At 47.7% G+C, this 13,976-nt stretch overlaps 1 protein-coding gene across 1 annotated transcript in view; it reads left to right on the forward strand.

The window, feature by feature from the left end:
* The window catches only part of SPPL3 (signal peptide peptidase like 3), a 238,318-nt gene that overhangs the window by 25,592 nt on the left and 198,750 nt on the right, over positions 1–13,976 (forward strand). The window contains exon 2 of the mRNA XM_030218725.1: positions 13,400–13,477. Coding sequence (XP_030074585.1) covers positions 13,400–13,477 — 78 coding nt within the window. The remainder of the gene's footprint in view (positions 1–13,399; positions 13,478–13,976) is intronic.

Consider the following 13,976-nt stretch of genomic DNA (forward strand, 5'->3'; position numbering starts at 1 on the left):
CTCAAGGTAATTTTCACTCTCCTGCAGGCCCGTAAGCGCTCCACTTCAGTGGCTTATGCCAGGATTTGACACCAGTTTGAAGTCTGGTGTGTTTCAAGAGCGCTTTCTCTGTTGCGGGCTCCTGTCTCGCCGATTCTGGACTTTTTGCAGGATGGTGTACACAAAGGCTTGGCCTATAATTCCCTGCGGGTGCAAGTGGCAGGCAGCATTGGCCTCCCTGCGTGGCAAGGTTGAAGGCGTGTCCTTAGCTGCTTATCCAGATGTGGCACGGTTTCTTAGAGGGGTGCTTCGGCTCCGTCCTCCCGTGCGGGCACCTTGTCCAGCTTGGAACCTGGGGTTAGTATTGAAGGCCCTTCAGGGGGCTCCCTTTGAACCGCTTCGGCGTGCTTCAGAGAAAGATTTGACACTGAAGGCCGTCTTTTTAGTGGCCATTACCTCGGCGAGACGGGTGTCAGAGCTCCAGGCGCTGTCCTGTAGATACCCTTTTCTGCAATTCTCAGAGTCAGGGGTCACGGTTCGGACCGTGCCTTCCTTCATGCCTAAGGTGGTTTCAGTGTTTCACCTAAACCAGCCTGTTTTTCTTCCCTCCTTTGTTGAGGAGGAGTTTCCAGATTCATTTGGGCAGTTGCACCTTTTGGATGTGCGCAGGACTCTGTTGCAGTATCTGCGAATTACAAATTCTTTCAGGACCTCTGATCATCTTTTTGTGCTGTTTGCAGGTCCTCGCAGAGGGTCTTCAGCGTCTAAAGCCACTATTGCCCGTTGGCTCAAAGAAGCTATCTTTTCAGCATATCTGCTATCTGGCCGGGCTCTGCTTGAAGCCTTTAAGGCACATTCCACAAGAGTGATTTCCTCTTCCTGGGTGGAAACTGGAGCACTATCTGTTCATGAGATTTGCAGTGCTGCAACATGGGCTTCTAAGCTCTCTTTCGCCCGACATTACAGGCTGGATGTGGCTGCCAGGAGGGATGCGCGTTTTGGAGCACAGGTGCTAGCGCGTGGTGTGGCTTGTTCCCACCCTATTTAGGGATTGCTTTGTTACATCCCATACGTAATGGCTTCATCTGCTTGATGACAAGGAAGGGAAAGTTAGGTTCTTACCATGATAATTTCCTTTCCTTTAGTCATAGCAGATGAAGCCATGAGCCCTCCCTGTATGATTGTTTGTATTGCAGAGATTCTGATTTTAGGTGATGTTCTTGTTTCCTGAAGTTATATTCCTTCCTTAGGGAGTCGGAAAACAGTCTTCAGGATTCTTGTTACAGTTATAGGAGGATGAGTTCATTCCCTCCAGTTCATGTTTTGGGAGGATGAGTTTATTCCCTCCAGGAGGATGCAAGTATTCCCTCCGTTTATACAAAGTGGAGGACGAGTTTATTCCCTCCAGGAGGATGTGTTCATTCCCTCCTTTTGAGTTCATGCCCTTGTTAAGGGGCCGTCGTTCGCTGTGAGGAAAGTTCATGTTATTCCCATTGTGGTTTGCCATACTGCTTTGGAAGCTTCAAATACTGAAGAGGCAGTGAAGCTAGCTGGCCATGAGGCACTGTGAAAAGTTGAGTGCTCTCTATCTCCCCCTGCTGGTTGATGGACAAAACCCATACGTAATGGCTTCATCTGCTAAGACTAAAGGAAAGAAAATTATCATGGTAAGAACCTAATTTTCCCTTTGAGATCTCCTCTTCATATGGAAACTCTTCATTCTATCATAGTTGCAGTGCACTCGGGGGAGTTCCTAACAGCTCTGGACTTATCCAATCTTCACATCCCAATTCGTCCATTTCATCAGTGGTTTCTTCTTTTTGCGGTCTCGGGCAAGCATTATCAGTTTCAAGCTTTGCCTTTTGGTCTCGCTACAGCTCCTCGGACATTCATAAAGGTCATGCCATGGTAGTAGTAGCTGTAGCTCTCGGGAATTAAGGTATTCTAGTTCACCCCTACCTGGATGATTGGTTGATTATTACAGAGTCTCTCCAGAAGAGGCTGCGAGTTACAACTCCAGTTGTCCAGTTTCTTCAGTCCCTCGGTTGGATAGTAAACCCTCTCAAGAGTCGTTTGGAGCCCTCTCAGAGCCTCATTTATCTCGGAGTCTCTGAGTCTCTTCAGGGCAGAGTGTTTCTTCCACAGGACAGGATTGTCAAAATTCAGGCCAGATTCATTCTCTCCTGTGCAAAACCAATGGACTATCTTCAGATTTTAGGTTCCATGACAGCAATGTTAGTGCCGCTTATCTCCACAAATGGACCTGCTCACTGTCAAACTCCTTCTCAGAACTTTCAAAACAGGGAGTCTCCTTTGGTGGCTTCAGACTCCAAATCTGAGCAAAGGTTTTCCTTTGGATCTGGTTCGGTGGATGGCTGGGGCTGGGGAGCTCACAGGGACATCTTGCTCAGGGTCTGTGGTTCCCAACAGAAGCTTGCAGTTCAATCACTCTATTGACAACACTGGCAATTTGTTCCGTTCTGCAGTCTTTCCATTGTCTAGTGGAAACCAAATCTGTGCGGGTGCTCTCAACAGTAGTCTTTGTCTGTCATTAAGGAGGGACAAAGAGTCAAACTTTACAACAGGAAGCAGCTCTTCTCATGGCCTGGACAAAACAGCATCTTTCGGAACTGTCGGCGTCTTGTAGCGAGGAAAACAAATGTTCTAGCATATTGTCTTAGTCATCATAGGATGGTACAGCAGGTCTAAAAGAGAGGAAATTAACAGGTATGACTACATTTCATCTTTCTGGTGGCTGTTTGGCTAGGCAGATTTGGATTGTAGGCTCTGTCTTGCAAGGATTCCTTCTTGTCTTTTTTTTTTTTTTTTTTTTGCCAGATGTGAATCAGGTGGTCTATCTCCCAGCCTTGCTGGATTTGGGGGAGCTCAGTCTATAGGTTAGATGTCCAAATTGGGGGGGTTGGGGTGCTGCACTGTGTGGAGATTATCAACTCCTTTTGGATGTTAGATTCTTTTCGTGTTTCAGGGGCTGTGAAAAGGACAGGTGGCCTTCACGTCCTCCTCCATAGTGTGGTGGATCAAGGCTTTGAGGTAGCTTACATCATTTGTTGGAAGGTGGTGCCAGCTAGTCAGTGGGTAAAGCCCACTAGAGCACAGTTGACTTCTTGGACAGAGGCCCAGGCAGTCAGTCCAGAATATATCTGTAAAGCAGTGACGTGGTCCTCACATTCTTTTGTGAAACACTGCAAGATTGATATTCTAGCTAGAAGCAATGCTGCCTTTTGGCAGAGCTGTGATTCAGGGAGCTTTGTCTTCCAGTAAGGTATAGCTTTTGTAAATCCATTGGACTTGACCGGTCTTGCAGGATGATGAGGAAAGTGAGATTTACTCATACTTCTTAATTCCCTGGCATCCTATCGGTCCAGTCCAGACCAATGGGGTTGTGTCAGTCTATCGGTGGATGGAGCTAAGGAGTCTGTGGCTATTTTGCAGCGCGAGTCGAAGACCGCACTGCTGATTGCCATTTCTGAAAGTCTGGCTGAAATACCTCCTGTGCGTTGTGGAACCTCCGGTAGTGCAGGCAGGGGGGAGAGGTGTTGGGGCCTTTTTCTCCCAAATATGTGCTCTTGTTACATTGTAACTATGTTTTAAAAGCGTCTGGACAGGCTGGGGCCCTGGTTATGGGTCTTATAGGGCTTCAGGTGGGAAATCCTGTCCTTAAGAGGCACCGGTGTGAGTCCCGTTCAGAGGGAAGATCTCCGGCTCCCCTTTCTCCCCCTCTTTCTGAAGGGGTTCTTTCAGGCCCTTCTCTTTCCACTCAGGCGAGGAGTGATTAGAGCTTCTGCAGGAGGAGGCAGATGACCCATCTGTGGTCTGGGTCTTTCATAAAGAGGAACTGCCTTCCTTTATTACTAAGACCCCCCGGGTCCTCAATATTTCTGCACCTGACATTACTAATTCAGCTACTGCCAATCCAAAATGGGTACAATCTGCCAGTCCCCTTGCTCTTTTCCAGCATATGAGGCTATGTACGAGATAATATAGGTGCAGTGGGCTACGCCAGATATGCTGCTGCGAATAGCTAAAGCTGTCTCTTCCTTGTCATCAAGCAGATGAATCCATTACGAGTGGGTTGTATCCATCAACCAGCAGGGGGAGATGGAGAGCACTGAAAAACCATAGTGCCTCATGGCCTGCTAGCTCCATCTGCCTCTTCAGTATTCTCTATCTCCCCAGCAGGGTGGACGCAGCTTTTTCAAGCTCCTTCAGAAATCTGCCTGGGGTGGCTCCTGTGCTGTTGCCATTTGTAGCAGGGGTGTTGTGGCTGATGGTGCCCACTTTAAAGGCACATAGTTACGCCCTTTTCCTGCCTTACCTGGCCCCCGATATGGATGTAGACACATAGGCAAGCCCTGTCCATGTCTTTGCCCACACTGTGGATGCAGGCACATAGGTTCGCCCTTTCACTGCCTTTCCCATGCTACTGATCCTTCGGAGTGGAAAAAGTTGCCTCTTGTGCTGTTGCCTCCAACTTTCCTCACAGCGTCAACAACAACAAAAAAAAAAGTCGCTTCGCGCTGTAGCGCTGCGATCCAAGAAAAGAGGCTTTCCTTCAGTTTGTGCAGCGGATCGGAGCTCTGTCTACTCGATTTGGAGAGGTAAGAGCATTTTGAAGCTCCTCCGGGGTGGGCCCGCTTTCGGGGCGATTTTGGCGCGAATCCGCCATTTTGAATTTCCCGCCGTTTTCATCGATGGCTGCGGAAGTTGTAAAGCACTGTTCCCATTGTGGCAAGCGCAGATCAGTAGCAGGGTTCTGTAAATTGTGCTCTTCTGACGTCAGAGTCGGCCCGAGCATGGCGAGCGAGGTTTCCTCCCACTCTGTGGAGCTGGCAGCGGGCGAAAATGGCGTGACCCTCGCTGAGGCGGAGGGGTGTGAGCCTGGAGGGGAGCCTCAAATGGAGGCTAATATGAGAGCCATTTCTCCCAGACCGGAACCGGGAGGCCAGGGTGAGCCATTCTCCCCTGAAATTGTTTTACTGCTGCATAAAGCATTTATGTTAAAAAGAGCTCTCCCGCAGGGGTCTCAATTGGCCTGGCTGCCTGTGTCCCCTCCAGTAGAGCCTGGCCTTTAATTACCGTCAGGTGTGTTTTCCCCTGACAGATGGCCGTAGGACAAGCGCAGAAGGGTGGATTCCCCTTCAGAGAGTGGCGCACCCCCATTCCCCCCCCCCCCTCCCCCCGTCGTCGGGATGTGAGGGGTCTGGCAGGCCCTTGTTGTCTGGAGAGCCAGAGGAAGGTGCAGGATTGCCACTGGATCCAGATGATCCTTCCGCGGTGAGGATTTTCCACCGCGATGAGATGCCAGCACTGATTTCTAATGCACTGCAGGCCCTCTCTATTGAAGATCCTGCGAGTGCTGAGCTCTCCTCTGCTAATCCGAGGATGACAAGTACTAAGAAGCCTGCTCGAGCCGTTCCTCTGCATGACTCCATCCAAGAGCTTATTTCAGCTCACTGGGTTGACCCCGAGGGGCCTTTGAAAGTTGCCAGGGCTATGGGGCAATTATACCCTCTAAGTGAGGAGAATTTGGCGCGCCTAGCAGTGCCTAAAGTGGATGCCCTAGTCACAGCTGTGACAAAGAGAACTACCCTCCTGGTGGAAGGAGGAGTTGCCCTGAAGGACATGCAGGACTGATGCCTTGAATCAGCTATAAAGCGGTCCTTTGAGATTTCTGGCCTATCCTTACGGGCGTCTGCATGCAGCTGTTACGCTGCCCGAGCCTGCCTTGCTTGGTTACAACAGGCAGTGGAACAGCCCGGAGATGGAGCGGAGCCCCTTGCGGAGTCTTGTCTTTCTTGGCTGACGCCCTTTATGATCTGGTCAGAGCTTCGGCTAAACAGATGGCTGTGGCGGCTCGCCGCCTGTTGTGGCTACGGCATTGGGCGGCTGACATGGCCTCTAAGCAAAGGTTGGTGAAGTTGCCCTTTTGAGGCCTTCTCCTATTTGGTGAGGAGTTGGAGAACATTGTTAAAGGCCTGGGGGATGCTAAACCCCAGCGCTTACCCGAGGACAGGCAGCGGCCTTCCTCCAAGGGTCAGGTGGTTCCCTCCTCTTACAGACCTTGCTTCAGAGAAGCTCGAAGGTGCTGCCCGGGGCATTCTGCTGGGTTCACTTCTCGTGCCCGTTTTCAGCAGAGGAACTCCTTTTGCTCGGACAAGCGTTCCGCAGCAGCTGGCTCAAGGTCTGGAGTTAAAGGGCGACCCTCTCAATGATGGTGCGCCGGCCCTCTCCTCGCTCCCTGTTATAGGAGGACGACTTTCCCTCTTTCACAAGGAGTGGGCCAAGATTTCCTCAGATCAGTGGGTACTGGACCTGATCAGAGATGGCTACAGAATAGAATTCAATGCCCCGATAAGAGACGTGTTTGTGGAGTCCCGATGCGGTTCTGCCGCCAAACGGGCAGCGGTAGAGGAGACCTTACAAGGCTTGATTCACCTAGGGGTGGTGTGCCCGGTGCCTCCTGCCGAACTCGACTCTGGCCGTTACTCCATTTACTTTATGGTTCTCCGAGGACAAGCAGGCTGCTTGTTCTCACGACTGGGGTGACATCCGCGGCAGCCCCCACCAACTGGAAGAAGCTTCGCGGGCGGTCCGCACGCAGGGCACGCCCACTGCGCATGTGCGGCCGTCTTCCCGCCCGCGCGTGACCGTTCCCTCCAGTCTTTTCTTTTCCACGCCTGGAGAGAGACGTGTTCACCTCTCTCTCTTCCTCAGCCCCGGAAAACCGTTGCGTTGTTCGCGAACCTTCGTTTATTTTCGTTCATATTCGTTGCGCGTTCCCCAAAAATCTTTTTCTGTTTAAAAAAAAAAAAAAAAGAAAAGAGAACGCGCTGTACTTTTCCCTCGTTTTCTAGCGGGGGTGTCGCCTTGTGGCCGCGCGGTCGAGTTGTTTTTCGAGGTGTGATTTTACTGCCACCATCAACGACTTTGATTTCGCCGACGCGATTTTTCCGTCGATGTCCTCGAAGGTCCCGAGTGGATTTAAGTGTGGTCGGTGCGGCCGGCCTATCTCGCAGACCGACACGCTTGGTGCCTCCAGTGCCTCGGGCCGGAGCACGATACCAAGTCGTGTACTTTGTGTCTTGATCTCCGGAAACTGACTCAAGTTGTGAGGCAAGTTCTTCGGGACCGTCTTTTTGGAACTTGCGCCGGCCCGTCGACCTCAACGGCATCGGTATCGACGGCTGGTTCTTCGGTACCGGTATCGATGTCCGCGAAATTGGCACCGATGGCATCGACCCCAGGAGCACAGGTCCCGTCGGCCCGCCGGTCCTCCGGTGACGGTAGGGGTGAGAGGCCGCGTGGGCAATCGGCCCTGGTCACTCCCTCTGCCCATGGCTCTCGGGACCGAACCCTGTCTGACCCGGTCCCTCGAGACCGAGGGGGATCGACCTCCTCCTCCTCCATTCCACCTAGCGCCGATGACGGGCATCGCAAGAAAACAAAGAAGCACCGTCATCGGTCGCCATCGATGCATCCGGCCCCTGGCGCCGGAGAGGAGTCGACGCCTAGTAAGCGTCAGCGTCGAGAGGAGAGGTCCCCCTTGGTAGTGGAGGTACCGACGCGTCAGCCTTGCCATGATTGCTATTGAGAATGATATATGTGCCCAGTTAGATATCAAAGATTTAATTACTAATTTCGTGAACATGAAAGCACAAAAAGCTAAGTGGTTGTAAACCCTCTATTTGTTCAGCAATCCCACAAAGATGCACTCCATCTTTCAGCTCCTATTTCCTTTGCAGCTCCTATTTCCTTTGCATCTTGTGCCACACCGGGGGGGGGGGGGGTGCCAACTGATAGCCTGCAGGGGGGCACCAGAGACCCTAGGCACGGCCCTGCCTTCAGTGTTCACCCTTCGAGCCGCTTAGGTGAGCTTCGGAGAAGGATGTGACCTTAAAAACGGTCTTTTTGGTGGCCATTACATCGGCGAGACGGGTATCCGAGCTCCAGGCACTGTCCTGTCGAGACCCATTTCTGCAATTCTCGGAGTCCGGAGTTATGGTACGTACGGTGCCTTCCTTCATGCCTAAGGTGGTTTCAGCGTTTCACCTAAACCAGCCTATTTTCCTGCCTTCCTATTCTAAAGAAAAATTTCCAGAATCATTTGGGCAGTTGCACCTTCTGGATGTGCGAAGGGCTCTGTTGCAGTATCTGCGAATGTCAAATGCCTTCAGGACCTCTGACCATCTTTTTGTTCTATTGTCAGGTCCGCGCAGAGGGTCTCCAGCGTCTAAGGCCACTATAGCCCATTGGCTCAAAGAAGCTATTTTTTTCAGCATATTTGCTGTCTGGCCGGCCTCCGCCTGAAGACTTTAAGGCACATTCCGCAAGAGCGATTTCCTCTTCCTGGGCTGAAACTGGAGCACTCTCTCTTCAAGAGATATGCAGTGCAGCGACATGGGCTTCTAAGCTCTCTTTTGCCCAACATTACAGGCTGGATGTGGCTGGCAGGAGAGAAGCGCATTTTGGAGCACAAGTGCTGGCGCGTGGTGTGGCTTGTTCCCACCTATCTAGGGATTGCTTTGATACATCCCACTTGTAATGGATTCATCTGCTTGATGACAAGGAAGGGAAAATTAGGTTCTTACCTTGGTAATTTTCTTTCCTGTAGTCATAGCAGATGAATCCATGAGTCCTCCCTCAGTGGTTCATTATGTTAATTTTATGTTCAGTTTTTCCTGTAGATATGTTTCCTCATTGGGAGAAGTTGGAAAACAGTCTTCAGGATTTCTGTTCGGTTACAGCAGGTTGAGTTCGTCCCTCCTTTGAATTGTTGCTCCTGTTCTGGGGCGTTCAAATCAAGACTTGTGTGTGCTGGAGGCTAGGGTGAAACCTTTGCTGAAGATTGATCCATCTCGTCCTCATGTCAAGGATATGTGTTGGTATAGACCTGATTGGTCGAGCCACTCTCAGTGCTCTTGCCAGCAGTCATGGCGATCTGCAGCCTCCACAGGCTGCACACCAGACTTGATGTCCTGCTCAGTGATGAGGCGCTGTGTCACACCTCAGCTCCAGTTGGCAGATGGCTGTCCCTGTTTGAAGAGTGGGCTTGCATGTCTTTGGACCACTGGTACTTGACATCATTTGAGAAGGTTAAATTTAGAATTTGTCTCTCCCGGTGCAGAATTATTTTTGAGTCCCTTGCAGGAACTCATGCAAGTGGGTAGTGATTTGTTTGATGCTCAGTGCCTTACTGACCTTGAGTCGTTATTCCAGTGCCGTCCGATGAATAGCAAATGGGTTGTTCCATCTATTTTGTGATTCTGAAGAAAAAGATGGATGCCTTTCAATCAGTTCTCGACCTCAAACTGGTCAACTGTTCTCTGAAAGTCTGACACTTCCGCATGGAAACCTTGCGCTCAGTACTAGATGTGGTGCACCAGGCAAGTTCCTTATAGCCTTGGATCTCAAGGAGGCATTCTTGCATATTCCCATGTAACATCTACATCAGAAATTTCTCTGCTTTGCAGTGCTCAGCCAGCATTTCCAATTTCAGGCCATGCCATGCCATTCAGTCTGGCCACTGCACCACAGACGTTCTCCAAGGTCATGGTAGTAGTGGCCGCGTGCCCAGGTCCTTATCTGGACGATTGGCTGATCAGAGCATCTTCTGTCCAGGAGAGCGAGTGGGCCACGGCTCAGGTCTTATCTCTCTTGCAGTCATCGGGGTGGGTCATCAATTTCTCCAAGAGTCGGCTCATTCCCTCTCAGACTCTGGAGTTTCATTTTGATGCTGCTGAGGGTAAGGTCTTTTTGCAACTGCAACAGTGCAATAGGTTGTAAAGATAGGTTTGCCTGCTTTTTAAACCTCCTGTTCCTCGAGTTTGGGACTATGTTCAAGTTCTCGGTTCCATGGTGGCGATTCTCTTTGTGATGCCTTGGGCTCAGGCACACATGCATCCATTGCAGCAGTCGCTTCTCAGTAGGTCCTCAGTGTTACAGGATTACGAGCAAACACTCTGCTGGACGAAGTTGGTGCATTGCAGCATGCTTTAGTGACTATTGGACTCCAGTTTGCGTAAGGGTCTCCCTCTGACAACTCCGATGTGAACAGCGGTGAGCACCGACACAAGCCTGTCAGGTTGAGGGGCTCATTGTCTACGATGGGTCGCTCAAGGTAGATGGTTCCCAGAGGCGGCACAGTGACCGATCAGTCAGAGCTTCGCACTGTTAGAATTTCTCACCCTGGCGGAGGGCAAGCTGGTGACAGCGGTGGCCTACATAAATCGGCAAGGGGGCACACAAAGTGCATCCCTAGCTCTCGAAGCTCGGCTACTCGACAGCTGGGCAGAAACTCATTCGCAGCAGCTCTCAACAGCACACATTGCTGAGGTGCAGAACATACACATTTGACTTGGGCAGTTGTCACTTCATGGGCAGAGATACATTTGATTTCTTTGGATGAAATTTGCAGGGCGGCAACATAGTTGCCTTTTCCAGGCATTATCATCTGGATGTCATGGCTCATGCGGACACCAGTTTTGGGGTGTTGGTCCTTTCTAAGTGTCATTTTCTCACCCTAGTTAGGACTGCTTTGTTACATCCCACTAGAGTCATCTACTGCTGGTGCTAAGGAACATAAAATTGTCTTGCTGGATAATTTTCTTTCCTTTAGGTGCAGCAGACAAATCTAAGGGCCCGACCTTGATTCATCTGCTCTGTTCTCGGTTGTTCTTTCTGTTGGTTTTAGTTGTTGCAGGTTGCTTCTTTAGTGCGCTTTCTATAATCAAGTTCTCTGGGCGATTTCAGTTATTCCTCTTTACTGTGAGAAAGGAGAATTAGACTGTTGCTGTTTCTTCTGCTTTGTTATGAGAATTACTGACTAGCCAGGAGCATTCTGTCCCATTAGATGTTTCAGTTCAGTGTTCTCTATCTGCTGGAAAATGGTCACGACCTGCAAGTCTCTGGATTCATCTGCTGCGCCTAAAGGAAAGGAAATTATCAGATAATTCTACGTTCTTTGGCACCAGGTCAGTCCATAGCCATTCTATTTAGACACTGTTGGTCTCCGTTCTTTATTCTCAGCGAAGGGTTGATTCTTCAGTTTGTTCCTGGATTTCCTGGTTGTCACAGATCTAGACAGAGAAGCACAGTGTGTTTTCAGCTCCCGAACGCTTTCTTTTTATATTCCCTCCTCTTGATATTCAGCTCCTCCAAGACTTCTCTTGTAGTTACAATACTCCCTTCATAGATGTGGTTTGGTCGTAGGCTGTTGTCTTCAAAGACCCATTCAAGAAACATCACCAGCTGAGTTTGTATCTTGATTTACACATATCTTCCATGGTCTATCAGTGCTATTTTCTGTTGTTCCTATTTATCATGGGACTTGCTTCCTTCTTCTCTTTCATACCCTTTGTCTTTCCAGAGTTCTTTTGACTGTTCTTTGATCTTTCTACTGGGTTCCACTGGAATTGATATCCAAGGTTTTTCCCATTTCTCTTTTTTTTTTTTATCTTTTATTCCTGCCCTTTGTTGGGGGCACTGCTTTGCTGTATCCCATTGGTCTGGACTGGCCTGATAGGGTGCTAAGGATGGAAAAGTTATCAGGTAAGATATAACTTTCTTTCCTTTAGTCCCATCAGACCAGTCCAGAATCCATCCCTGGTTGATTTATTTTGGGTACAAGCTATATTTTTCAGATATCACCGATTCTAATTTTAATTTTTTTTTCCCTAACCTTTTGTATGTCACACATCTCCTGACTCGGTGAAAATCTGCATGTCACTAGAGTATTTACTGCAATAGCAGGTAAAGTTATGACCTTATTGAGACATTTGGTCTCAAAGTTTCAGTATTGGCCATCTGGTGGATTTTGAGCACCCTTGCTTGGCTATTTGAAAAACCTGAACATTCTGTGGAGCATCATTTGAGCTATTTTCATTCTCTGTCTCCATTTGCTGGTAGATGGACACAACCCCATTGGTCTGGACTGGTCTGATAGGACTAAAGGAAAGAAAGGTATCAGTTAATACTTAATTTTTTCTTCCCTTTTGTTGAGTCCTTGACCAGTTCAGTGCCCACCCTGGAAGACTGTGGCGACTTGTGAAGATTTGGCATAGGCATCAGAATGTGGTGGGGCACCAGGGCCATGGCCTCACCAACAGTTTGTTCAACACAGTATAGGTAATTAGAGAGCTTGGGGTAGGGCTATCCAACCAAAAAGATGTTCCTCTGATGTTTGGGACCTGACATTTTCTGCTCTTTCTCTGCATGTTCTTGGACATAGTTGTTACACTTGTAATTGATTGGATTATGCTGTAGCAGTGCTTCATGCCCAAATCCAGCAAATGTTAGTAACCAAAAAAGCCTGGTGCTCTGCGGCTGAACCCTAGGGCAAGATCATGGAGGAATCAGGAACTGGATGAACAAATTCTAGTGTGTAGCCCTGACTGATCTTCAAGGACCCATTCAGGGGACAAGCTGTCTCTCCTCATACACATGTGCTGGTGGGGTTTGCAGTGTCTTGTCCTGGACCTGTCCTAAAGGACTCAAGGAAAGGAAACTATAGTAGATATGAATAAATTTCACCTTAGGGAGTCTGGCCTTCCCATAACTGAAGGAGGGCTGTACCTTGGCAAAAGTTACAGTTGAGTAAAATATACCATTGATGTGTTTTGTTTTATTGCTATACTTGCAAATTGTTTTTGTGTTAATGAAATTATTAATAAAACTTCATGGACAAAAAAAACACCATTTGATGTTACCAAATGTACACAAGAACATATGCATTGCCATACTGGGACAGACTGAAGGTCCATCAAGCTCAGTATCCTGTTTCCAACAGTGGCCCAATCCAGGTTACAAGTACCTGACAAGATCCCAAAACAGTACAATACATTTTATTCTGCTTATTCTAGAAATAGGCGGTGGATTTTCCCATCTTAATAATGGCTTATGGACTTTTAGGAAAATTGTCCAAACCTTGGTAAGCTAACTGCTTTCACTACATTCTCAGGCCATCAAATTCCAGAGAATTACACATTGAATGAAGAAGTATTTTTCCAAATTTGTTCTAAATTTACTAAAGTCTAAACTGAGGTTCCTGTGCCTATTAGCTGAATTTAATACTGATACTATAGTAACTGTATAATAGCCCCCTTAAATACTAGACTATGGAATTGTAACAGAGACTTTATATGCTAAGAGAACTATTCCTTAAACCTTTTTGCTAAGTGAGCAGAGTAACTTTATAAAATAAAGTTTTGAGGTTACCTCTTTAATTCTAAGTCTACCTTTCTCCAAGTTTATTAACAGTTTCCCAGCAAATAGATCTCTCCCTCTCTGAAAGTCTCATAGCACCTGTTATGTAGTCCTATCTTGCCTCAGTTAAAAAAAAAAAAAAAAAAAAAGTATAAAATTATTCAGTTGCTAATATTTGTATTGTTTTATCCTTTTATAGGGCATACTCTCTGGTGGACTCTAGTCAAGTCTCCACGTTTCTGATCTCCATTCTCCTTATTGTTTATGGCAGTTTCAGGTAAGACTTTCAATAGAAATCAAAATAAAACACGGAAAAGAAAAGGATACCTTTTTTATTGGACATAACTTAATACATTTCTTGATTTAGCTTTCGAAGGTTGCCCTTCGTCAGATCGGAAATAAGCAAATGTGTTAGTTGATAGTATATATAAGTGAAGCTTCAAAGCATTTCAATGACAGTCTAGCTTTACAGTATTGCAGAAGTATGCACAGCAAGTATTAATGTCAGTCTTTAAGCATAAATTTAACTTAAGTTTGTGCAAACTATATTTAAATGGATTCTATAATTCAACTGAATTTAGATAGTAGCCATATATAGAAAACTAGGCAACCTTTTATATAAAATGAGCCTTTATTTTGTTTGTATATGTTAACGGTTGTTAAAAATAGCTATTTAAAAAATGGGGCTAATAAACATGCAGAGGGTTTTATTGGTCTCTACCAACACATTTCAGACATTGAGTTTTCATTTGTTTCATTGTCATGTGATGTTTTTT

Source organism: Microcaecilia unicolor, chromosome 11 (assembly GCF_901765095.1).
Source record: "Microcaecilia unicolor chromosome 11, aMicUni1.1, whole genome shotgun sequence".
In the NCBI taxonomy this organism is placed as follows: domain Eukaryota; kingdom Metazoa; phylum Chordata; class Amphibia; order Gymnophiona; family Siphonopidae; genus Microcaecilia; species Microcaecilia unicolor.